The following is a 26,030-nucleotide window of genomic DNA, read 5'->3' on the forward strand; positions in this document are numbered from 1 at the left end:
ACAGATCACTTCCAGGCGTCTTTATGTGACTGGGCTGGCCCGCTCAAGATCCCTGTGAACCGAGCGGGTTTGAAGGACAGATGCAATTGGCAACACTACGCATCTTCTCCAGGAATTTACTGGTTTTGCCCTCAAATCTGCAGGATCTATATTTACATAAGAATGTTGAACAGTTACAAACGAGAGGCACTTCAGTCCAGCAGCACAGTTCAAATTAAGAGCCTGCTCCCACCTCTCTGCCCGGAGATTCTTGCCTTATCTTTACTGTAGCTCACGCCGAACTCACTAGCCAATTAATCTCTCTGCAACAGAACTGTTGCCTTTTCCTGTAGAACCAAACTGTAGCACCTACACAGTGATTTCAGGGGCAGGAGCATTGTAATGACAGAACAGAAGGCTGTTTTCTGCTTGACAGATTTCCCGTGTCCATATGGAGAGGTCCTCAGACGATGCTGTTTTGGAGAGTCTGGAACACTGACATCTCTGGTTTTGGCAGAAAGTGCAGTGAAATGAGCATATTCACAACTAATGGTGCTGTCAAGGCAAGTCAGACACTTGTAATGATGAAGCAGCAGAGCATCAATTCGTAGCATAAGATCCATTTCTGATCCAGGGAAATAAACAGGCAGATTGTATTTAAAATAATACCGATATGTGCTGTAGGCTCGGCACTATATCACATTACTATACATATAGCATTCTGTTAATGGCGTTAGAAGAGACATGCTGTATATAGAAATCTTTGTCTTGTGTGTTCGAGGACTGAGAAACATGGTTGGATTTATAAACTTTTCAAATAATAACAACAACGTCCTTGGAATTCTGAGTGCCTAAATATCTCAGATACGAATTCCGGAGTCTTAAAGGTATTCTTGTTAAGAAACGACAGTCACTAACAAGCCCCAGATTCACACAGATGGTGACTACTACATTAAAAGCTTTACCAATATATTCAGCTGAGTAAGTCTCTGGGCACCAGACAGGAACTTAACAGGGTTCTGTAGTTCATTAAGGGCAAAGCGACCCTCATACTAACTGGCTTCCACACCTCCGCACCACATGGGAATCGATCCACTCAAGAATTACAGAGAACAACATTAAAGGAAGACATGACAGCACCAGGAACTTTTTAATCAAGTAAAGCAATTTAATGATGTCGTTGTGGCTGCATCATCACAAGCACAATGCTGAAGGCAATTTTAAATAAACGGAGCTATTAAGTGAGGATTGCAAATGTAGCACCCACTGTAGTGCGGAAAGCAAAGGGTCTTTTCCAAGCCATGGAAAAGTTTAATCTCAGGTGGATCTCAGGAACGTTTTGTACGTTTAGAGGCTGTCGACATACTTTGATAACATGACTGTGAAGGGCTCTGAGTCTCCAGCTATGCTGGGATGAGCTGCACCCCCTTTGCTTGACTGAGTTCAAACTGCAGCTGCAGTGCAGGGTCTGTACATCTGTGTCTCCTGTGATGCTGTGGATGAATAAGGCATATGAAGAGAGCCTGCATCTATCTCTACATTCCCAGAGATTTCTGAAATGGTGCTGGAATGTCTATTAAGCATGCACCTGTGTTTGAACATACTGAGTTTCTTATGCTTCTTACTTGGTGAGACGTTTGGCTTAAGAGAGCAACTCATGCAGGAAGACACCATCACAACCTCAGAATAATCCCAGTCTTTCCCAAACAGACTCCCCACGCCAATACACAAACATGCATTTACACACAGATACAAACATACACCTGCAGTACATTCACACAAACACACACACAAACATGCATGTACACACAAACACTCACACATAGACACAAAAGCACACAAACATGGACATATACACACTCGTACATACATGTACACACACAAGCATGCCCTCACACATATGTGTACACATAAGTATGCAAGTACACACGCGTGCACACATTCACTCACACATGCATGTACTCACACACAAAAAACATGCATGTACACATCCATAAAATCACACAAACTCATAAATATCCTTGTATCCTTTTACACACTCATATACAGTATATACATATTCTCTCACACACTAAAATGCATGTATACACTCATAAATTCTCGTGCACTTAAATATCCTTGTACATACAGTACTCATATATATGCATATTCTTTCATACACAAACATGCATGTACACCCACATGCACACATACTGTACATTTACATACCCAGAGACACAAAAATTTAGCTGCACATAATCAAACAGGCATGTACAGAAACACACAAGCATGCACACACAGAGACACGTGCACACTAGGACAGTACACGCTGTACAACACAGTGAAATCTGTTTTTCAAATGCAGCAGCATGCAGCTCCGCCCCCAGTACCCACTCTTCCTTTCCTAACAGATGTGTAATGTTTTTATACACGGCTCTTGGCATCCATGAGGCCAACAGAAGGGAATTGCATGCAGCACATAGCGAAAGCGCACAGGGCAGTGTTCAGGCCATCCTCCTCCACAGCTCTAGCTTGTGTCTGCTGAAACAGAGACAGAAAGACTGATGTCAGACACGTCACAACACACAGCCTTCCTCCTTCCCGAGAAGGAACAGCCGCCGTCAGGAGCCCAGGTCAAATTTGCACAGGATGGAGGATCCTGGTGGTGATTTAAGCCAGGCTTGTGTAACAGTTTTGGACAGACAGTCAGTGCGTGTGGGATTTGTGTAACACATGAGGAAAACTATCGTGTTAGATTTAAGGCTCAATATTCCACTGGGATGCTATTTGACCATTAATCCAAAACACAAGATCAGGACAACCTCCTACATTAAGAAAGTTATTCATTCATAAATAATTCCCTACATTCCTACAGAACTCTTCATATCAAAGAACCCCAAACACTGCACATACAGGAGTGGATCCACTTCATCCACCACTGGGGTGCAACCCCATGTCCCAGAATCATGTGGCCCCTGGATGACACGCAGCAGCCCCACAGCACTTCCCAGAGATCTCTGAAATGGTGTAGGAATGTCTATTAAACATGTGCCTGTGTTTGAACATACTGAGTTTCTCATCCTTCTTGTGTCTCTTACTCGGTGAGCAGTTTGGCCTAAGAAAGCAACTCATGCAGGAAGGCACCATCAAAACCTCAGAAGAGTCCCAGTCAGGGGAATCAGAACAGATCAGGGGCAGGAGAGAGAAACTTGAATTAAAGGGGAGCTTTAGGGAGGCCAGACATTACAAGCCGAGAGAGGAAATTAGCCCGGTCGATGGAGTCGACAGCCCTGCCATCACAAATTTGGCTAATGAATTGAAATTCTCATTCAAAGAAGGCAGCACAATGTCCCTGAGCTTGGTCACCACACTGGGGCGTTGGCTTGGGAATTTTGGTCAGAGGAAAGAGCGCCACCTACTGGTCCACCAGCATCACTTACAGCAGCCAGCTGGTTCTGAACAGGAAGGGGACGCAGGACAGTGGTGTGCACTCTTACGCCCGCCTCTGTGGTGTCTCTTCTCTGGAACTAACACACCAAGCTGTGGACACCCGTGTGAACGGTACCCCAGGGGTTCTCACCTTCCCCCGAGACAGCATCTTCGACATCCTCCCCCGCAGCCTGGGTTTTCTTGCTCAGATGACGCACCACAGCCGTGGCGTGGAAGGCTCTCTGCGGAGAAAAACACAGGCCGTGGCAGAAGAGCAGGTCTTAAAAGACGACTTAAAAGAGCAGCTAAACCGCCTTGCCTGCAGCTCGGTCCCCCCGGGTCCCTTGGTCCTGGTAATGAAGCAGTCAAGCTTTTATCCTGCACCTGACGTGACTCAAACTAGACGTCCCAGCTTTCACACAGCGGTCAGAGGGGGGTGGAGGCTGCTGCGAGTTCAGCTACAGTTCACATCCCTCCCCCGGGTCATTTTGAGGGCATCCGGCTGGAAAGGTTCTGACCACTAGGTGGCACTAGAATCTCGTGAGCAGATTCAAGGGGAGTCCATGAGTGAGAACAGCTGTCGGATACAGAGGACAGGCCCTTGGCCAGTCCACCTGTCCCAGAGACTGGACAATAGCTGTGTGCACCAGCACAAACAGGCCCCGACCACCTTCAACCCCCAAAAAGCAGAGCACGTCCCAGCATCGCGTGAGCCGGGAGAGCCACCGGAGACGTCCGTCCAGGGGGCTGGCCGGCCAGCGACAGCCCCGGCAAACGCGCTCTCACCTTCCACTGGCTCCTGGCAAAGTTCTTCTGGATCTGCTCGCTGACGGACTCGTGGATGTTCTTCTCCAGAGCCGCGCTGCCGGAGATCCTGTGGGACAGCAAGAGTGCAGCTCACTCCGGGAGCGCCGGCCGCGGCTCAGCCCGGTGGAGCCAGGGCAGACGCACCGCAAAGCCTGCAGAGGTGCAGCATGGGCACAGCGCATGGGGGGCCAGCGGGCATGCAGGACGCCGGACTGGGAAAACCACAGGCACTCACGCTGTGCTGCTGGAGCGCCCTGCTGCTGGCGCCGGCGCCTGTGGTGACTTCCTCTCGGGGCAGATCTGCCTCCTGCTGCCTCACGGACTTTGAAACACACGTTTGAGAGGCCTGGCAGCAGCCAGGTTCACTCCCACCACCGCGGTCCTATCTCCTCCCCAATTTCTGGCCTCATTTCCTGAATAAAAAACCTCTAAATGCTGTACGTCAGCCCTTCTACGTCTGCACTGCGCCTAAACACTCACTAAAACATCCTCAGAGGCGGCATCTGGTTTTTGGGAGCTGTTATTCCAAGCGAACCAGAATGTGGCATGCCCTGAATATTCAATATAAATATTGAAGAACCTTCTGCAGGTCTTTTTTAAAAATAGAAACGCACACTTCTGCATTCAACGGTACTTCTGCATTCACTGTGGAGCAGCAGAGGGCGGAAAGGCCCGGTGAAGTCGTGGCAACAGTATGGCAAAGCCAAGAGACGAGCATTAGAGGAGGCCTCTGGGTAAAGCCCAGGAAACGCATGGTGTGAACAGAGGGAGACGGCATGGGGCGGGGGGTTTGGGGGGCGTTACCATGGGTGCCTCAGTGCCTGCTCACAGGTGAAGCGCTTCTCGGGGTCTCTCTGCAGCAGGTGCGAGATGAAGTCTTTGGCTGTGTAGCAACACACACAAAAGAAGGCTCATGACAACGACAGCAACAATAACCCCTTGCAATGCTATAGCTTTCCCAATTCCAAATATGTCGCAATTCCAAAATCTGAAAAAATCTGAGTCTGTTGCTGACACAAGCGAAACCCAGAAGCGGGTTTGTCTCACAGCATCAATCCGAGCTCCTGGTCTGTAGCGAGGGAAAAGACACTCGTTCCAGGTTCCAGGCTCTCAGAACGACATCCTTATTAATTGCTCTTCAGGAAACTGCCCGGCTCAGCCTCCTGCTCGCTCTGTGAATCATTGCTCAAGGGCTGCGGCAGTTCTGTCCATTTAAAACCGCGCGCTTAGCGATAAACATGCAGGCCATCTCATGGCCGAGGAAACGATTCCCTCTCTACAGCGGCCTGATCCGCTTCGGGTTTTACAAGCTGCTGAACCGTGCACAAGCTAAGATCTTGCAAAATAGCAGAGAGGCAAAATATTTACTTTATTTCCATTCATCTAGCCTAAGCAGATGTCATCAAAATAAGTAAACATTTAAAACTTTGTCTGCTGTATAACTGGAGTCTTTTACCCCAAACTGTATGTACAGTAGTTCAGCTCTGTCTCCCCTATTTACATGAAGCACGTACTTCAGAGGAAACTGCTTGGAAAAGTGTTTAAACCTTTTATTATCTCCCTCTCACTTCTCCTCTTTCTCTACTCGATATCCCACCACAGTGATGGGATTTTCTGAAGGGGAAAAAACAAGCAACAGCTTGATTGAGCCTAGCACATACAAAATGTTCATTTTACAGAGTCTTTATAGACACAAATATAAGGGATTTGGCTCATTTTGCATGCCAGGAAACCTAATTCAGACGTGGGAGGATGAAGGTTTTAGCAAATTGCCTTGATTAGATAATTCATCAGCTGATTGGTTAATTGAGTGCAAATCCAAATCCAAATTCCAAAGGTATGAGGATGACAGGGATGCCCAATTATAGTCCTGCAGAGCAGGCATGCCTGAGGAGTTTCCAGGTCTATATAAAACAGTAGAAACTGAAGAACTGGGTGACGCTGTGAAACTGGTCCAACTGAGCAATTCATGAGCTGATCAGGCCATTAGGAGCTCAGCTGGGCTCAAAACCTGAACACGAACCTGCTTTCAGGACCAGGAGTGGAGATCCTTCCATTGTATTTTGAGCAGGCAAACCCAGACTAACACATTTACAGTAAGCCCTAGCATCTGCCCTTTTCTTTTGGAAAGTACTTGAAGAGAACGGGGGTCAGTCCAGAAGGAATGCCATGGGGAACATAAGACACAGTGACCTCCGGCACCTGATTCTGAAATATCGTCCCAGTAGGGGGAGTCGAACTCGTACTCCGCCTTCACAATCTGCTGGTAGAGCTTGGTGTCATTCTCGTCGTAAAAGGGAGGGTAGCCACAGAGCCTGTAAGGAAACAGACAGTCAGCTGCTGTGTGTGCTCTGTGCTTCCCACTCTTACCTGCACATCTGCTTTCAAATCAAGCCACCTGCATTTCCCTCATTTCCCTCTTCATGCAATCATTCTACCTTGGACTGAGGAGCTGTGAAAACTGATAAGTGACAAATACTCATCTGGAGTGATGTCACTAGAATTGCACCCCAGGGATCTGAGTAAGGACTACTATTCCAAATTTCTATCAATGATCTGCATTCTAGTGTAGCTTGTAAACTAGCAAACGCTGTGGTGCCTTAAGTGGGACTTCAATCTGAGCACACACCTGGCAGGTAACCAAAACTATAGACATAAAATGCAAAACGCTGAGCTTGATGAAGCTCCCAAATAAAGGCTGAGGTGTGAGTCATGTTTTACATCTGTCTGGCAACGTGGAGAAGTAATAAAAAATGAAATAAAACCAGAGTGTTAGGATACATAATACACACATACTGTCAATACACTGTACACTGGCCAACAACCACAACAACAATAATAAAGGTTTTTTCTTTTTTTCTAGTAAAATTAGTGACCTGAAAGGCTTTGTTAAATCAAGTTTATTTCTTTGTCTAACTTTGATGAACTAACTCACTTAATAACTTTGATAAAGTGCATCCTGATTGCCTCATTAAAGCTATGAGAGTCGATCAGGGGCCGAGTGAAACCTAGTCTGCTGCCCCAACCCTTCTCTTCTGTCTCACTGCGCAGCAACACGGGCTTCAACCTGCTAAAGGGCAGCCGGACCCTCCTGACGATCTGACCAGAAGATCAGAAGATCGGACTCTTACAGGATATAGGAGATGACCCCGACCGCCCACAGGTCCACTTCCTTCCCGTAGGTCTTCTGCTCCAGCAGCTCAGGAGCTGCGAACACAGGGCCAGAGGTCAGCAGAGGTCACGGCACAATGCAGAATGCCCATGATGCTCAGTCGATGGGAAACGATGCTAACGATGCTGACGATGCTGACAATGCGCGTGCGTGCACCCAGAGCTCTCAGGCTCTGACAGATAGCGTCTGCAGTGCTGTGGGCCTGCCCGTCTGTGCACTGACCCAATCGATAAGGGTGACCACGGCACCCTGAAGACAACATGACAGATCGGCAGCTCGTGCACCGTGCTGCCAATGAGCAAGACGGAGCCATCCACCCTCGGGACAGATCAGAGAATATCGAATACCCGGAGAGAACACACCCTGTGGGCCCCCCAGGAGAACATTCCTCACCCACGTAGGCTGGGGTCCCACAGGCTGTGGACAGTGCTCCCTGCTCCTCCATCTTGGAGAGGCCGAAATCGCTGATGACGATCTTGGAGTCCTCGAAGGGGGTGTCATACAGCAGGTTCTCTGGCTGCAGGGAGGGGGGACAGAGAGGGAGACAGAGTGGGCCTGATTCTACCTCTCCCACAGTGCCTCGGTTCGCCAGGCATTTCGTCTGGTTGCGGTTTAGTCTGTGCCCTCGCCCTTACCCTCACCCTCACCCTCGTCCTGCATGCGCCAAAGGGAGCTTTCAGATCCTCAAAGCCCAGAGAGCTGGCAATGTGACCGTGGCGGTTCCGAGCGGGCTTGGGCCCTCGCCACTCCACCCCGCCGGTTCGTCCCGCAACAGCTGGGGCACGAACCCGGGTCTCTGGCGTAACGCAACAGGGAACCAGCCGAGTGAGCGAAAGGAGACCCCCCCCAGCCCCGGCGGCTGAGGTCCCTGCTACGCGCAGGGAGGGCGATGACGTCACCGTGTCAGAACTTGCTCCGCTACAGCAGCACAGCACAGTTAGACCAGTTCGGGCAGTGGTTAGGATTTCCAGAGACGGGAAAGCCAGATGGTGCTGTCCGAGACCTGGGGTGAGGATCACCTCTCAGGATTCATCCATCCGTGCATTTCCTAAGTGCTTTATCCAATACAGGGTCGCCAGGGAGCTGGAGCCTATCCCAGCAAGCAACAGGCAGGAGGCAGGATGGCAGCCCATCGCGGGGCAGATGCAACACCAGCTCAAACCACGGCCAATTTACCCAGAAGCCCACTAACCTACCAGTACGTCTTCGGACTGTGGGAGAACAAACGGGAGAACAGGAGCACCCAGAGGAATCTCCCGTGAGCCCAGGGCCCCAGCAACACCAGCGAAGGTGCCACTGTGACCCCCTTCCCCAGATTCAGCTGCGCTGGAATTATTTCAGCTTTTCACACCCAGACTGTGTGCTAGGTTCAAAACCGCTCATCTTTGAACAGCAACTCAGTGTTGTGAAGGGGGGGTGTTACCGCAGAAGGAGGGGGGGTGTTACCTCACTCTGTCGGTGGTCCCGAGCTGCTCTCGTACCTTGAGATCCCTGTGCACGATGCCCAGCTCATGGAGGTACTGCACTGCGTCCAGCACCTGCCGAATGACGTGGCTGGCATCTCTCTCGGTGTACATCCCTCTCTCCAGGATTCGGTCCAGCAGCTCTCCCCCAGTAACCCTGGACACCAGACACACAGGGAAACCAGGATCTTCAAAGCCCTGTCCAATAGGCGTTGTACGACACACACGTCGCCTGGGCAACAGGGGGCTCAAAGAGAGTCGGTGAGACTTTCTAGTTGAAGGAACAGCCCAGGGTTTGAGCACACCAGACTTGGTTCCTGCCGAACATGTCAGCCCAAGGTCACGAGTGGCTCACCTAGTAAAAACAGAAGCCACACCGCCATCGCCAGGTTCGAGCCCCGGCTATGCCTATTGGCGACTGTGAGCAGGGTCCCCCAAGCCCTGCTGGGGCCGGGGGTCCCTGTGAGCCAGCAGCACTGTCAATCAAATCTGCGCCGTTCCTCCAACGCCTGCTGACCCTGCTGTGGACGCTCGGGGGCCGGCAGGTTGAGAAATGGAGACTGGAAGGGGCTCAAAACTTGGCCACCTCCCCCTGCCCGAGTATAAGAGTCCAGCGAGCTGACTCGCTGGCGTATTTCACTTTCGCCAGCTCTGCCCGCCCTGCAGCTCCCCGGCTCGCCCCTCGTTCAAGAGAGAGGAGGGGGGCGCTAACAGGCCCCTCCACCGTCATTGTGCTCAGGCAGGGGAGTGGCCCCAACAGGGCTGGCCCTTGGAATCGCCCCTCTTCTGAGCCTTAATTAGGCCAGGAGTAGGGGCCACTCTCCCGCTCCCCACTGCCCTTCAGAGAGCTGCAGGGCTGAGGCTGTGACTGGGGGGCGCAGGAATGATAGCGGGCGATCCCTAGCAGTAAAGCTGGCTCAGTCCAACTCAGGGGGGAATAAGAACTGGGTTTTCATGCAAGGGGGCTGCCCAGACGTTCCAGAGGAGGGGTGCGTGGTGCTCACAGAGTCATGACCAGGTACAGCTGGGAGGGCGTCTCGAAGATGTCCTCCAGGGCCACGATGTTCCCGTGCTGGATTCTGCAGAAACAGGGGAAGAGGCACAAAGAAGGCAGGAAGGTTGACAACGGAGTTAGCAGAATTCCCGAGGCCCCCGGACATTTTGAATTAATATACACCCAGCTCCCCAGCACCAGTCCTTCCGCGGTGACGAGGCAGTGCAGCCTGATTGATTATTGATTATTGTTGCCTTAGCAGTCTGTTTTGTCCTACTCCTCATGCTCCCAGGTGGGTCTGTTTTAGGGGATTTCGTTACAGGAATTAAAATAGAGAACAGAGAGAATAGGGTTAAATGGGATAAAGAGAGAGAAGAGGTTGAACAGGAAGGAGAGGGTTCAAGGAATAGAGAAATAAGGATAGGATGGAGAAAAATATATCGCTCATACCATTCATACAGACTATAGCTAATGTGTTAACTTTATACCATCTGCACAGCAGGGCCACCTGGTTGTTTTTACAATGTCATTCCGATGTCGTTCTACCGCGCCAGCGAAGCGCCGTGAGCCGAGAGGAAACAAGAATGTACTGACTTGCGCAGCACCGCGATCTCATTCTCCAGCATAGCTTCCTTGCCCTTTAGCGCCCTCTTCTGGATGCACTTGATGGCCACCAGCTTCTGAGAGCTCTTGTCCTGAGCCAGCCGCACCTCTGAGAAGGAGCCTCTGGAAGAATAATAATATTATCATTATTATATGATTTTATATAGCTCCTTTAAAAGTATCTTCCCAGAGCACTTTACATGAAAAGTAAAAAATACACTGTTAAAAACATAAGAAAACAGCATAAAATGACCTCAAAAGAAACGCAAGGGATTAGAAATCTAGGAGATGCAACCATTGTTGGCAGGGAGTTTTAAACACCAAGAGGGAATCTCTTCCACCTGTCATCGTCCAGGGGGTGGCAGGGCTGTCTGAGTCACAGCCTGGGGACGATCACTCGGCTGGACAGATTCCCGTTGGACCGAACCGGCCGTTCAACGGGCTGCCTCAGCCTGCACACGGCCCTGCTGCCCGTGGGGGCGGCGCGACCCGCAGATCGCCACACGGCGGCAGGAAGGGCACTCACTCCCCCAGCTTCTCCTTCAGGTCGTACACAGCAGAGATGTCCTCCATCGTCTTCCCGTGCTCTGTGATGAGGGGCATCTTCTGGCCGTGGGGCTGTGGCGCGAGCAGACACCTGCAGAAGACACGGGAGGAAGCGTGATGGAACATCAGGAGGAGCCGAGTCTTTCCAGACACACGGTGGGCATAGAGTAGGGCCGACCTCTTACCTCTGAGTTTAGAGTCCCTTTAAAGTCTCATCCAAAGGAAGAGCAGCAAGTTTGGAAATTCGGGTCCAGTGGGAAGAGAGCCACCTACTGGTCCACAAATAACAATCTCATTAGCAGCCTGGCTTTCCTAACAGTACTGACCAGACCCAGCCTGGCCTGCCATCGCTTTAAGAACAGCATGAACCTACTTCTCTCTTTGCTTACAAGCGGCACATGTATGAAAAACTGGTGTGCATGATTCTCTCCTCATCTGCCTGCTGAGATAGCAGCCATTTGCCATGGTAACTAGCTAGAAAAAAAGAGCTCTTGCGTAGATCTCATGAAGACTGTAGTACAGAGCCCTGCCTCATGAAAATGAGCACTCCAAACTCCATCGTTCAGCTTCGAAACCAAACCATGCATGCACCTATAAACCTGAGCGTATGCGTCAGGCCCTGCGGGCCCGGAAAGTTGAATTATAATACTCGTTCTGCAATAATAATGATTAACTCAAATTTGTACTCCTCATTTGAAGTAGGAATTCAAACCACTTTACAAAAAACACTTTTACACTTCCCTGTAATAAAAAACCTGCAAAGCTCTGAACTGAGCAGTACAGATCAAGATGCTTAGCTAAACACAAAGCAAAGTGTTGTTTTAAGGCTAGTTCTGCAGATAAAACTGAACTGGATGGTGCCTAGTAACAGAGCTATTTGTCATTATCTGTGAAAATAATCAGAAGGAGAAAACCAACATGTCCAACATCGTTGTGCAAGGAAGTGCGTTAGGCAAACTGAGACAAGGTGTACTGAAGCCTGTGTGCCACTAATATATGTCCCCCACTTCCTTCCTTGACCAGGTGACCAGATATCTCCAGGTCCACCCCGGTCCAGCATGTTTCATGTTACCAGTGAATCATTAATTCTGAAAAGCTCTGAAAGATTTAAAGATATTCTTTGAATTCTTTATATAATTTACAGTTTATTTAATACCGAAATCTTCTTCTTCAAGGATAAGAGTTTCCTTAATGGACCAAACTGCTTACTTAATCATTTTGGTAAATTAAAGTGTCCCCAGTCTTTAAAACAGAGTGATTTAGAGTGACCGATTGTCCGGGATCCGGGATTTAGACCATCATTTTCGAGGAGAGCCGTCAAGAAGGACTTTAACTGGCACAGAAAAATACCTACGCAGAAATGACTCAAATGGAATTGTTAAGATCATGAAGGCATGGAACGTCTTTAAGTTTCGAAAGCCCAGCCAGCCACGCAGACGGACTGGGGTGGGGGTGGGGGTGACACTACAGGACGTGTCAGAAAGGACTGACTTTTTTCCAGCTCCACCTGCAGTCCAGCGCAGAGTGACTGCAGAGCCAAGAGAGCGCGGAGTGTGTCAGGCCCGCATGGCCATCGCAGCTCAATTCAGTCCCATTCAAAGAGCTCGATTACAGTGCTGCCAAACCGGCAGCAATTTACTAGAGATTTTTAATCATAATATGTAACAGTTTGAGTGCAGCAGGAGACACACGGTTTCCCCTCAACACCACGTCAGTAAGGCTGCAGGAGCCACACCAGCGCTAGTGACACACGGTTACTGTGCAAAGCCACTGTGTGTCCTTTATTATGGCTGAGACTGAGCTTATTCCTCACTCTGGAATACTCTGGCTCGCTCAGATATCCATTCTGGTGCTACTGCGTATAAAGCAGTCTCTTTACACGGGCTGGTGGTCAAGGAAATACCCCCCTCACACTGTAAGAAACACCCCATGTCATAATGGCCTTCCCCTTTGTCTACGCCAATGAAGACCCCTCACTGTCCGAGTCAGAGCCTTTAGAGTACATGGGGGTGCTGACTGGTGGTTGAGCTGCCACTCCTGGGGTCTCCTCCCCTAACTATCGGCATCGCCCAGATTGCTCCAGTGCAGGAACTGGAGCTGGAGCGTTTGATCAATGCCTTCTAGACTTCCCATTCCCCCTGCCTCCAGATTCCAAAGCTCTGCTTGGTTCCTCTGCAGCAGACCTGGCATCATATTGGTTTATCGACTGCATGATGTCCAGTCCCTGCCTCACGTCCACGTAAGACGCATCATAAACTGTATATACACAAGCACACAAATGTGTTTTGCACGTACAGTATAGGATGGAATTATTACCATTAAAGGTGCAAAGAGGGGTGTTTAAGTTCCACCCCGGTACCACGATTCCAAAACTTCCTGCAACTCTCTCTCAGCTCGAGCCTCATTCTCTCAAACCCTCAGGATGGGACCCGCCAGTAACCTGCCGTGCACATCAGCAGAGACTGAGGCAGCAGTGACCGAATGGGCACGCCACCTCCAGCACAGAAATGCACCCTATACCTCACTCCTCCAGCTCATCCAAAATCAATCTGAAACAGTTTACTGTACCTGTTGAGTGTTGAGACGGCGAAATCCCTCCTGCGTGTGAGCTCAGCGCTCTCTGCAATGGCTTGCTGTTCCCAGCCCCTCTCTTCCTTCCCCCCACCTTCCTTTCTCTCTCACCATTCTTTAATTGAAAATCACATTCTTTCAGTAGCGACCTTGCCCACCCACACATATACAAGAAGCAAGCTGACTTTTTAAAGAGACACCAGGCACGGAGAGGCAGGGACTGAGGCAGCACACCCAGGAAAACACACACACACAGGCACATGGGCACGCTGACACACACGCGCATAGACACACAGGCACGCTGACACACACGTGCGCAAGACACAGGCACAGAGGCGCATTGACACACACGGAAAACGACACACAAGCACACAGAAGCACTGACACACACGCAAACACACACACACAGGCACACAGATGCACTGACACACACGCAGTCACACACGCAGGCACATGCAAGCGAGCCTGCAGAGCATCACTCTGAGCTGTTCACTGCCGTCACCCTCTGCGAGCAGTTTCCAGGCAAGTGCTTTGATGCCAGAACCAACAGGAGCAACCTTGAAACCGTTCCAGGCTCTGTCTGCCTAAGAATCGATGCTGCATATGCCCTGGTTTCAAAAAATGCTATTATATAACTCAGGCAAAGGACAAAGGACTCGACACAAATGCATGTGCAAATTCTGCTTTGGGTCCATCAGATCCTGAAGTAGAGTCTGGACACTGTGTCTCTGGGCTGGAAAGAGCGAACTTCAGTAGGTCCAGAATCCTGACCAGGTCTTGTGCAAGTGATCACATTACTTTTCAGCTCAGACTTAACCTGGACTTGTCCTGCCTCAGCCCCAAAGCCTGACTTCTTCAGTTACCACAGTGTGCTTCAGTCCTTTCCTGATCTAGGCTGAAGGTTCACTGCTCCCCTTGCTGGACACATGTTCGTAGTCAATTACTCACTGTGCAGTGCTGAGGGACATGACAGGCTCTTCTATTATGGCTTCACCTCTCTGTCTCCTGGCCTAAGCATGCAGTGCAGGAGCAGACTCACCCAGAATCTCTGCACACAGGACACTTGGGATACGAAACTGCAGCCTTTAGCATAGACTCCAGAGGGGGAGAGTGGGTTAAAAGCCTCACAAGCTGCACACAGTCTTGAGCTATCTTCAGCCCCTTAGATGATGAAGAGCAGAATTTTCTGTTTGATTTTATAGGACGTCTCTTTTCTGGGTGGCAGGACGATTCAGTGTGACTTTGCCTGCTGGTCTGGTGGGTGAGCGCAATCCAGGCCGTCCAGGGAGAGAAGGGTGTCACGGACGTGCACACACATGACAATCCCAGCTCTCGCCAAAGCAGTCGTGACTTCTCACCTGCAGAGCTGCACAGCACAGCTGCTGAGACCACTGCGCTAAAGGCCAAGTCTCAGTCACCAGAGACGTCAGCACCAACCAGGGCCCCAGGAGGTGATGTCTCCCTCAGCAGGAGCCGCAGTGTCAAGTGAGCTCTAGGTCACACACACACACCTGACAGAACCTGGGTCTTAAAACAACAAACCCTATCGACACACCATGTTTGAGCCACACTGCTGTTTGAGCCACAGCAGAGATAATGGAACTGCAGCAAAATGCTTTGCATGAAGCAGAGCAGGCACAAACACACACAGGTATCAGATATATACTGGATATGTATGTATTGTATATGAGAGCAGACGCAAACACACCTGTTTCAGGGGCACGTTAGTCCTGTGATCCACTTGGGACCAGATGGCTGTGCAGACGTTTGGGATGTTGCAGAGGAGTAGTGTAGGAAAATCTGAATAACTCTGCTGTGTCCATTGTCCACTGCAGGGCTGTGTGTACTTAAATGAGAGCTGCCTTTATTGCCGGAATGATAGCACCTCCTGTCCTGGGGTTCGGCTGGATCATTCACACCACGAGCAAGCGGCAGCAGGGCCTGATTATCCAATAGGCACACCCGGCCCAGTGCAGGGAGCCTACAAACACAAAAGGCCAATGAAACAATTCTCGAGCGTGTATTTTCGATCTGTATGATAAAAATGGTACACAAAGATCTCTACTTGAATGTAAGAATATATAACCAGGGTAGGCTGCCTGAAAAAAATATTCAAGGTCATTTTGATCTTCTCTATGTAGAACCTGATTCAGCCACAACAGTGCCTCCAGTGCAGGGCTGTGGAACAGAAGTGCCCACAGCCTCCAGGAAGCCTAGTCCAGCCCTGGGCTGCAGAGCCTCCCCAGTTAAACGAGCAATTCGACTGAGTGAATGGAAGGAGGCTGCGGGCAGCGCAGTGCAGCGCCTGTACGCGCGCGACACTCCCCCGGCTCCGCCAGCGCGCTGTTTACAGACCTGCCCCCTCCTGCACAGTGTCAGCGCTGCCCGCGCTCTCCTTGTAAGGCGAGGGGCCAGCTCACCCGAGAGAGCCTCCCCTCTTTCCTGTTTCCACTCCTGGCACCAGGGAAGTCAAACAAAGACTAATCCCCCCCGCGTCAGCCTGCAGCCTGCCGGGGGCCCCGCGGCTCGGCCCCTCAGCCCTGTGTGGAAGAGCAGCTGCAGCAGGGAAGGAGACCAGCGGGGACGAGGGTCTGCAGCGGCCCCCAGCTCCAGCCTGTTAATGAGCGCGAGCCCCGCGTGTGGGCCAGTATCCCAGGGTTCGGGCACACCACTGTGGACCTGGGGGAGACGCCAGCTCTGCTTTGCAGGCGGTACCAGGCTCAGCCTGGCGTACAGTGCTTGGACTGACACTGAGAAGAGCCTTTGCAGTGATTCTGCAAACTGTCCACCCGAAGACGTCCTTCAGCGCTCAGCCTAGAGGACACAGATCGTTGCCCGGCGTGATGCAGGTTTCCTGCAGTTCAGTCCCTTCCTCCCCCTGACAGTGTCTGCTGCAGACTGGCCACCAGGTGGGACCAGCCCCTACTGCAAATGTATTTGTCCCACAATTGTATCCAAAGAGACTTACATTTGCACCCATTTATACAGTTGGGCATTTCACTGCAACAATTCAGGACTAGTACCTCGCTCAAGGGCACGACACCAGTGTCTCACCTGGGATTTGAACCCACAACCCTGACAGCTGTGTCACTTTGAGGACAGACAGAGTCCCAGTTCCTCGGGATGAGAACAGCTGGTCGCTATCGAGGAGGTGCTGGGGGTAAGAGCAGTCTCACAAGGAATACCAACAACCAGGGGTGAAGTGTAGGGAAACTTGTTTGTCCAGCGCTCAGCCACAGTACAACTGGCTCAATCTGCTTGGCTGGGGCTGCAGGACGAGGGGGCTGGAGCCCCCTGCGGAGGGAGGAGAGACGGGGTGAGAGGGGGAGCAGGAGGGATGCAGGAGACACATGCAAAGGAGAAAGGGGCACTAACGTAGTGTATTTATTGCTTATAGATAAGAAAAGATGTCAGGAATGATTATGATTTAGGAGAGCTGAAGGACAGCTGAGGCCAGTTGGATGTGGCTAGTGTCATCCCTCCTGAACTCTGAATTGTCAGTTCGACGTTTTGATCAAAGTGGTTCTTGCAATTGCCTTGATTGCTGAGGTGTCAATAATCGGATTAGACCTGCAGGGCTCAGTCCAGCGCTGGTCTGAGATCAGGTGTCTTCACGGGTGCTAGTCCCAGCAGAGGGACACTGCAGGCGCATATTCTGTGCACCGCTAGGAAGGATGAACTAACACATCGCTGCCCCTGGCCATTTTACAGCTGGACAAACAGCCCCATCATTACTGCTGCAGGCTGGAACTCTTGTTACAGAAGGGTGCAGGAATCAGAAGTATAATTACCAATTTTAATGACTAGTTGCTCCGTCTTTAGCACATTACTGAAGCAGCAGGTGGATCGTACTGAGATTTGTCATCTAGGGAAAAAAAACAGCCACAGTAACTGCTGAAGCCTGTGCCAGACAGTGGCAGACCTCCAGGCATTATTACAGTCATAAAGGACGGCTAATCTCCTGGCACCCAGCTGGGAATAAGAAAGGACAGAGGAGTGTGTTATCATTCACTTTTATTTAGCTAGTTTAGGCAGCGCCTTCAATCACTCTGACTAATAAGGTATACAGCAAGCGACTTACAGAAGTGGAATATTCACAGCGAGAGAAGCCCTGCAGGAGTTTATACAGTGATGGGGTGCCAACACTTGCTGACCACACACAACGCCTCCTACTGGAAAAGGCCATGTGCTTCCAAATGGGCTGCCGTCACACCTCACTCACAGAACGCCAACGCCTGGAAGCCCTGTGCTGGATTGCTCTTGGTGGCAGGTCAAGTAAACCCCGAACGCTCCCTGCTCAGGGTAACAGCTCGCTCTGTTTCTCAAGAGCTAATGGATCCGAGGACCTCTTCAAAGTAACCAGATCATCGGCGACAACTACATGGCTGGGTAGCTTGTTTCATACCCCCACAACCCTTTGTGTAAAGCTCCCCCCCCCCCGTTCTCAGATTTAAATGCACCTCCACAGTGATTGGACTTGGTTCCTTTTTCATTCTGGAGAAGTCTGCTGGATGGAATTTTAAGATGCAACTTTGAATCAGCCCCCCTGGCAGTTTTCTCTGTTCAAGACTAAGGAGATTTCATTATTAGCTTGGCATAAAGGCAATCACAGTACTAGGGGTCCTTAGTAGTTCAATCTATATGACTGCACATTCAGAGAGCAGGTTAGACTGCCATTGGATGGCGATGATGAGGACAGGGTTAGATTTGACCAGGGTATTCTCAGGTTGATTGATCACATGCAGCCCCTGGTAGCCAGTCAGGTGCTATGAGCCTGGAGAGAGCTGAGAGCTGAGAGCTGCACCTGTCAGCACCTCTGAAGCTCTCCCTCTGAGGGATTAAGACCTGGATGAGACGCAGATGTCTTTCTCTGGTCCAGATCCTGCAGGTGTTCTCCCGGATCACGACACTGGCCAGCTGTGGCTGGGATTCCCCCAAGCATCTCTACCTCGTAATTTTATGAGCACCTGTTTAATTCTAGCCCGAGGAACACTCTGTGTGGAGTTTGCATGTTGTCTCAGGGTCTACATGGATGTTCTCTGGGTGCTCCGGTTTCCTGCCACCTCCCAAAGATATGCAGGCTGGGTTACTTAGTGTCTTTAAATTCTGGGGGGACTCTTTAAATCCTTTGTGTCATTCTAATCTGCAGAGCATCCACACTCTGTAATTAATTATCCCATCCAGGGGGCAGTCCTGCCCTGTGCTCTGTGCTCCTGGGATGGGTTCAGGGATGTGCTGACCCTCACCAGGAAACAGCAGCTGAATGATGATGGAACCCCTCAGGAATCGCGGTTTTGTGATCATGTGCAACCGGCTCACTGTAAGGAAACATTGCAACGCATTAACAGACTGAGCATACAGCCTTAACAGCGAGCTAGACATATTTCAGGTGGGGAGCTGCGTCAGCATGCGTAGTCTGCAAAGGAACAAGTAACAGGTTTATTCCAGGCTGAAGAGAAGAGAGAAAACACAACGTTTCGGCTATGAAGCCTTCTTCAGGTGTGAGGGTTCTTCTTCAAGCTCACACCTGAAGAAGGCTTCGCAGCCGAAACGTTGTGTTTTCTCTCTTCTCTTCAGCAGGGAATAAACCTACTGTATTCATCCCGTGCTAGAAATACGCTCGCTGCAAAATGACGGTCTGCCGCTAGGGGGCAGCAAATTGAAAAGTGAAGAGCAGAAGCTGCTGTTTCTTCCAAGAACACCCACGCAGGCTCTCCGCGGCGCCGCTGCTGAAAGCCCCGCTGTCTCCTGCTCCCTGTTGCAGCTGAGCGCCCAGTTCTTTACACAGAAGCCTCCACTGAAATAATAATTTGCTTAACCAGACAGGGTGTTGTTGTTAAAGAATCACACGCAGCTGTTAAAATGCGGCACACTTCAAGGTAATGCAATTGCGGTCTATGCATTTTTTAAATAAATACTAACAGCATAAGGAAACGAGGGTGGTGCAGATGTAGCCATTCAAGATGCGCGGGATTGGAGCTCCAGGCGGCCGCGGCACGTGATTCGCCGGCCAAAGTGATCGACAGGTGGCGCTCGTGGTGCATTTTTTTTTGTGAGGTGCTTCTGTAACCAATAAAAAGTCTTTGTAAAGCCGTGTTTGCAGCTTGTATGTGCGTATTTTCTCTGATAAGCGGTGTCGGTGAGGCTACTGCTGAGCTATAGCGCTAGGCCGTTTCAAACGGTGAGGACGCCATGGTCCTTCTATGGGCGGCGGGGGTTTTTGTGGGCCGCCAGCTGGAACAGGTTGGGAACCTCTGGAACAGACACTTTTGCTTGGGTGATAGGAATTGAATTTTCAGTAGCATGCCCCCGTCTTGTCGTTGTTTGTCGCGCTTTAACATAAGGCAATCAGCAATCGATCACACAGCGTGATGCCGTATGGTTTTAAAACCGCTGCAGTACAGGTTGTGGGAAAGACATTTATGTGTACTGTATCAAAGTGAACCCCGGTCACAGCGCCCTACATTACAGAGTATTTCCCACAGCCCGTGCTGTGCATCACGCTGTATGCGTGTGGCACGTCTTGGTTCCAGTTTTAAAACTACAGTACGGAAAAACGAGTGTTTTAAAAAACAGGACGTTTGATTGCTGGTTGCCTTATGTTTCTTTCATAAACTATACCTAATTTTTAATTCGTTTAATATTTAACATGCTGTAATGCACAGCTGAAAATTAATACAAGTCTAAACAGAGTACAATTCTATAAAAGCAAAAAGATTGACCCTTAGCATTGAGCGGGATTCGAAACCAAGGCGTTTTCCAGCCACGGCCCAGATGCTCCACACGCCACGTTAAGCTTTCACTGCGCTACCTGGCGGTTTTACGAAGTAGTACATCCTGATAGCTGGATCTGTACGGTGACACAGCGGTGAGCACCGCTGAGGCCCTGGGTTCAATTCAGGACCTGAGTTTTTGTCTGTGTGGAGTTTGCATGTTCTCCCCATGGTTGTGTGGGTTTCCTCTGGGTGCTCCAGTTTCCTCCCGCGATCCAAGGACACGATGGTGGGTTGATGGGCTTCTGGTGTGTCTGTGTGCCCTGTGACGGACAGGCGTCTTGTGCCTGAATTGGAAAAAGTGGTAAGAAAATGCAGGGATAAGGAAACTACTGCTCCGGTGACGGTGACGTGAGCAATTCAGTTTCGGGCGAGCCTGCTGTGAGCTGGTCCTGACCTGCAGAGAGGCGAGAGCGCTTGTCTTTGCCACCCTCTCGCGAGCGCGCTGGACTGGAGGGCCCGACCTCTGCACGCGTGCCAGGCCATCGCCGCGCAGACAGAGGGACGCGCTGCCCACTTGTGGGGTTCACCCCCTCTCCTCCCTGGCACTGCCGCGCTGGAAGCCTGCGTGTGAGGCACCCAGGGCCATCATGCAAGCTGTCACTGCACTGATACTCTGGCAAAGTAAATAAATAGTGCTGAAGGTATTCTGAAAACAGATCGCCTCGTGTGCTGTGAACAGTTCCATGCCAGTAGTGAAACAGATCTGTTGCCTGTGCCGCCTATGTATAGCTCATGTAGGCAGGAGGAAAACAAGGGTATACACAGTAGTGAGTACAGCAGAACAGTCCAGTCCCGATCCTGGGGGGCCGGTTGCAGGTTTTCATTCCAACTCAGCTCTTCATGAGCTAAACCAGCTGGTTACTGGTTTTGCTGGACCAATTCAAACAGCTTCTCTCAGCTCTTCTGATGCTGCTGCTTTAAACAGACCCTCCTGCGGGCTACTACAATGAGCACTATGCAGCACCAGGACTACAGTAGATCCCCCTGGTAGGTGGTATATAGACTGTAGCTATAAGCGCTGTATCATACACCCATCAAAGAATCCTTCCTCCCGTTTGTTTTCCTCCAGAACGTCTGACCAGCTCACACATAACAGTGTCAGTGTTATCTGGTCCCCTTAAGACACAGAAAAAGGTTCATTCCTGAAGACAGCTCCTCAGCCGAAGCTGTGTGAATCTTTTCTTTACCTCTCGGCAGGGAAAGAACACTTCCCCATCCCTTTGCAGCTACTCTGAAACAGATCCCTGCTCGAATGTACATGTAACTTTATCGCCCATCCAAAAGAGTGGACATTTGCTATTGGTGTCACCATACAAAACTACATAGAAAGCTCTTTTTAAAAACTCTTAATAAGGAAATTATAATAATTCTTAATTTTCCTTGGCTTAAGTGGTGACAGAGATTCAAAGGTACCTACAAACCTACCCCAGGAAATATGAAGATTTGCATATAGGTAAGAAAAATGAAGGACAACATTTCAGCATAGGGCCCAGAGCACTAGGAACCAGACAGTGGGAAAAGAACCGAGGTCATAAATTCATCCATGCCAGGATTCATTCACTATATGCAATTACACAATGAAGTCAACCAGAGCATGAAGCTGCACAGTACAGACGGTAGAGTATACTGTAAATGAGGAGAGGTTCTGATGAGGTCTTCCGTATCCAGCTCAGTCATCACTTTATCAAAGAGCTCAAGAATCAATCCGGAGAGGAGCAGCAGGACTCAAGGAGGTGGGTCATGAGGATGGGAAAAAACTCAGTCTCTTCAGTCTCTTCAGCATTCTGGAGGGAGCTCGTAAGGTCGATCTCAGGATAACTGGAGCCTGTTAAAAGTCAAGTCAGCACTAGTATTAGAAAATATGCTTTTATACATAGCACTTTAAAGCACAGAAAGCATCACTGGGTCACATAGTGGAGGAGGAGACTCTGGGAGGCTTGGCTCTCCAGTAGAGACAGTGGTAATCATTTTGTCTCTTCTCTGGTACCATCTTATACCCTTTCCTACATCCTGACTCTGGTGACGAGGGCCTGAAGGACACATTTCCACTGCTGAACTGTGTAGCAGCACAGCAAGGACATACAGCAGACAAACAAAAAAAACAGGTAAGAACCCAAAACAGAGAAGGTGCCAGGATGTCCTGTGCTGGGAGGGTTTGCAGGGAATGTCCAGAAGCAAGAGGTCCGACTTGTGCTTGTCTTAATTTAGCCCAAGTGCCTCATCTGAAAAGGTCTCACGTTCCTCACACGCCGTTCAAAAATAAGACATCCTGGAAAACCTGTATCCCGGGAGGAACTCGTGACCTGGGCCAGTGGCCGTGATTGGAGGGGAGTCAGTCCAGGTATTTTTATTCCAGCAAACCTGGCGGGCTGATCGGGGCATGAAGTATCACATGCAGGAAACCAATATCATCGGTATGTGTGACAAACCTGAGGTCCATCCAGGATCGTAAGAAGCAGAGGCAGACCAGGCGGCTCCTGCCAGAGAACCGGCTCATCGGACAGATCCTCTGTGGAGGGGCATCTCCTTCACCTGGTGACCTGGGGAGCTTGGAACACAAGTGTGGCACACGCAGTGCCTGGCAGGGCTTTCAGTGCTCCAACCCTGTTCCTTCTGTACAGGCTGAGTGCAGAGGACAAGAGGCCAGCTGCCACTGCAGAGCCACTGACACAGGACTGGTTCCAGTTAGGGAGCAGGCTGAGGGACTGCGGGGGACAGTGGGGTGTGTCTGTGGCAGGTCTGGGGCTCAGTGGGGACAGTGGGGTGTGTCTGTGGCAGGCCTGGGGCTCAGTGGGGACAGTGGGGTCTGTCTGTGGCAGGTCTGGGGCTCAGTGGGGACAGTGGGGTGTGTCTGTGGCAGGCCTGGGGTTCAGTGGGGACAGTGGGGTGTGTCTGTGGCAGGCCTGGGGCTCAGTGGGGACAGTGGGGTCTGTCTGTGGCAGGCCTGGGGCTCAGTGGGGACAGTGGGGTGTGTCTGTGGCAGGCCTGGGGCTCAGTGGGGACAGTGGGGTGTGTCTGTGGCAGGCCTGGGGCTCAGTGGGGACAGTGGGGTGTGTCTGTGGCAGGCCTGGGGATCATTCATTGGACCAGTGTGACAGCTTTCCCCAGGTCTTTCCCATGTGCTGGAGATGCAAGAGAGCAGTCTGTCGTGTGCCTGAAGTCCCTGGGCTAGCGCTGTGCACTTGGACACGATGAAGGACATGGGCCTCAGAGGCTCGAAACAGCTGTGGAAGACAGGCCGAACTCCACACTGACAGAGCTCAGCTTCTTGACGTTCTTAAACACACTGTTCCTATAGGGCTGCTGGGTTTCACTCCTGCTGGGCTGCTGGCTGCTTCACTGCAGCACAAACTGGTTGAACGGTGACTTGACTGTTTTCTGAACACCGGGCTTCCCCGTTATTCCTAAAACTGTAAACTTTGCAGTGATGGGTTCAATCCATTAAGCTGTAGATTGCAAAATATTCAGAAACCTTTTTAGGTAAACCCCAATCATTTCAAGAGCTTAGAACAATGTTAAGCAGCTGGAGGTGCTGGAGGGCACCCCCAGACCCAGGATTGGGGAGTACGGGTGTCCATCACAGGTCCCAGGAATGCTGGAGTGATTTGTGCTCAAGGCGCCTGGCACAGGAGAGCCGGGGCTTGAGAGGGCTGGCCTGGAGTGTCTATTTTCAAGCTGCCTTGTGCTTGTAAATCTTCCCAGGCAGCTGCTGTAAAGTCACGGGGCCTTTCTGGACTAAAGTTAGAGAGCGCGAACGTGTGCAGGGAGTCGTAGCAGCTCCTCCGCCCCGCCCAGGGACACGAGAGGCAGGGCTCCTCGCCGATTCCTCCAGCTCCGCATGCTCCGCAGAAACGCGCCAATAATAAAGCCTTTTTCACACTGAGAGGATGGCCATCGTTCTCCACAGAGACCAGGAATGTGGCAGCTGCCTGCAGACGCACTGCCGGCGTCAAAGAAGACATGCAAAAGTCCAACACAGGACGGCATCAGAATGGCAGCTGGCAAATGACAACCCCACGCCACTTTGCAGGAGCGGTCAGATTGTCACAGATTAGAAAAAGGACCCTCCCTGTCTTATAGCTGACTTGCCTCTGCCAGACAGAATCAATGACTTTGATTGTACTGTAGGCTGGAATAACAGAGGCTCTTTAATGATGATGATAGCTCACGCATGCTGATGACCTCCTCAGACTCTACTGCCTCATTGCTCTCGCTGCTTCTCCTTGCCTCCAGCCCACACCAGCACACACTCCGCTCTCCCTCGGCAGCCTCCCCGAATTATCAAAGACCTGCGAGGCAGAGCTGCAGAACAGCTGCTGGGCCCGACCCGGTCCGGGTGCCCGAGCCCTGGTGCTCACCGAAATGTCTAATCAGACCCTCCTCGTCAGTGTGAGGTCCCTGCCTGCTTTAAATTCTCCTTTAGTGCCCCTGTATCAAAGAAGGACGAAACAGCTCGTCTTACTGATTATCGACCAGTTGCTTTTACCTCAGTCATAATGAAGATTTCCAAACATATGATACTGCATTATCTCAAATCTATTACAGATTCACATCTCGATCCTCAACAGTTTGCATCCAGGACTAACAGCAGTGGCTGATGCTGTTAACACGGGCCTTCGCTACATAACACGTTGTGCAACGTCTAGAATTCTCAGGCGCCTGTGTGAAATGATTCTTTCGTGTGGGTTTTAAAGGGGAGCTGCAAGGCTATTTTCAAATGTCAGGGTTGGAAAGAACCAGCACTGATGAGCGCATTTCAAACCGCAATGAAAGTAAAATGCACACAGTAACCTGTAAAACCTCCAATTCAACATAATAAAATAGACTATATTTCAGGGTATGTGCAGCGCCTGCAATTCAGAACAAGGCAACAAAACGTGTGTGTTGTGGCCCTCTCAGTATAAACAGGCTTGTGAATACTTCTCTTTTAATCCAATAGAAATCTTGACTTTGAGACAGTTTTTCCCAGAAATGCTACTTACTTGTTAACTCTGCATGCAGATCACATTGGAACATTTCTGTGGTGAAATGTCTGCTGCACAAACTGTGCTTATTCACTCATACAGTGACTAGTGAGCAGGAAGGGCCGCGTCAAGTCACAGTTCGTAGGAACGCGAATGCAAGTTTGTGACAACATGGCCGCTTACAGTAAAAAAAAAACAAACAAGAGCAAGAAGAACAAGTACACTGGGAAGAACAAGACGAACAGAAGGAAAGAGACCAAGGGCCAGAACAGCAAAGACAAGAACAAGAAGACCGAAGGGGAGAATAGCGAGAACAAGAAAAACAAGAGCACAAGAACAAGAGCTACACCAAGAAGAGCAAGTACAAGAACATCAGGCTGCTGAGTCTAGTGGGGCTCCAGGACCCAAGAGCCAGCTGCCTGGGTTCTGAAGAGCCAAGGGGTCCTCAGGCTCTGTTCTGCACCCATCAGAACCCAGCTGGACCCGTTGTTGGTGTCGAGGTTAAAGTGATACTGACTGAAGAGTCCTGTAGGAACTGAGGGACTGGACTCTGTGGTGCAAGAGAGCCACACAGGAGACGGGACTATTTCAGATGTGTCCACGCCCCATCTTGCCTCCCACTTCCACTGAAGACACACTTCTCCTGCCCGGCTCTCCCCCCACCCTGCCCGTCCCCAAGCTGGGGCCAGCTGCTTCCCCAACACGGCCCATCTTTATTCCAGCACTTCGGCACGGTGATTGCTGCAG

At 50.6% G+C, this 26,030-nt stretch overlaps 1 protein-coding gene and 1 long non-coding RNA gene across 5 annotated transcripts; both read right to left on the reverse strand.

Moving 5' to 3' along the window:
• Positions 1–1,123: 1,123 nt before the first annotated feature.
• Positions 1,124–14,036, reverse strand: pnck (pregnancy up-regulated nonubiquitous CaM kinase). Of its 4 annotated transcripts, none has more exons than XM_015341038.2 (13): positions 13,541–14,036; positions 11,158–11,241; positions 10,953–11,063; positions 10,418–10,549; positions 9,834–9,908; positions 8,848–8,986; positions 7,760–7,883; positions 7,326–7,401; positions 6,397–6,509; positions 4,999–5,077; positions 4,174–4,261; positions 3,539–3,629; positions 1,124–2,496 (listed from the first exon to the last, which is right to left on the reverse strand). In XM_015341038.2, the coding sequence occupies exons 3-13, from the start codon at positions 11,027–11,029 to the stop codon at positions 2,486–2,488; spliced, it is 1,005 nt and encodes a 334-aa protein (XP_015196524.1). In that variant the 5' UTR covers positions 11,030–11,063; positions 11,158–11,241; positions 13,541–14,036; the 3' UTR covers positions 1,124–2,485. The 4 variants fall into 4 exon arrangements, with proteins under 4 accessions (XP_015196524.1, XP_015196348.1, XP_015196402.1 ...); XM_015340862.2 differs by having other exon boundaries at positions 1,124–2,499; positions 13,541–14,035; XM_015340916.2 differs by having other exon boundaries at positions 1,124–2,499; positions 11,158–11,244; positions 13,541–14,035.
• A 3,504-nt stretch (positions 14,037–17,540) lies between these two features.
• Positions 17,541–20,913, reverse strand: LOC107078610 (uncharacterized). The gene is made up of 3 exons (XR_001479566.2): positions 20,714–20,913; positions 20,355–20,603; positions 17,541–18,861 (listed from the first exon to the last, which is right to left on the reverse strand). It is a non-coding gene; the product is annotated as an uncharacterized lncRNA (long non-coding RNA).
• Positions 20,914–26,030: the final 5,117 nt, after the last annotated feature.

Source organism: Lepisosteus oculatus, chromosome 2 (genome assembly GCF_040954835.1).
Source record: "Lepisosteus oculatus isolate fLepOcu1 chromosome 2, fLepOcu1.hap2, whole genome shotgun sequence".
In the NCBI taxonomy this organism is placed as follows: domain Eukaryota; kingdom Metazoa; phylum Chordata; class Actinopteri; order Semionotiformes; family Lepisosteidae; genus Lepisosteus; species Lepisosteus oculatus.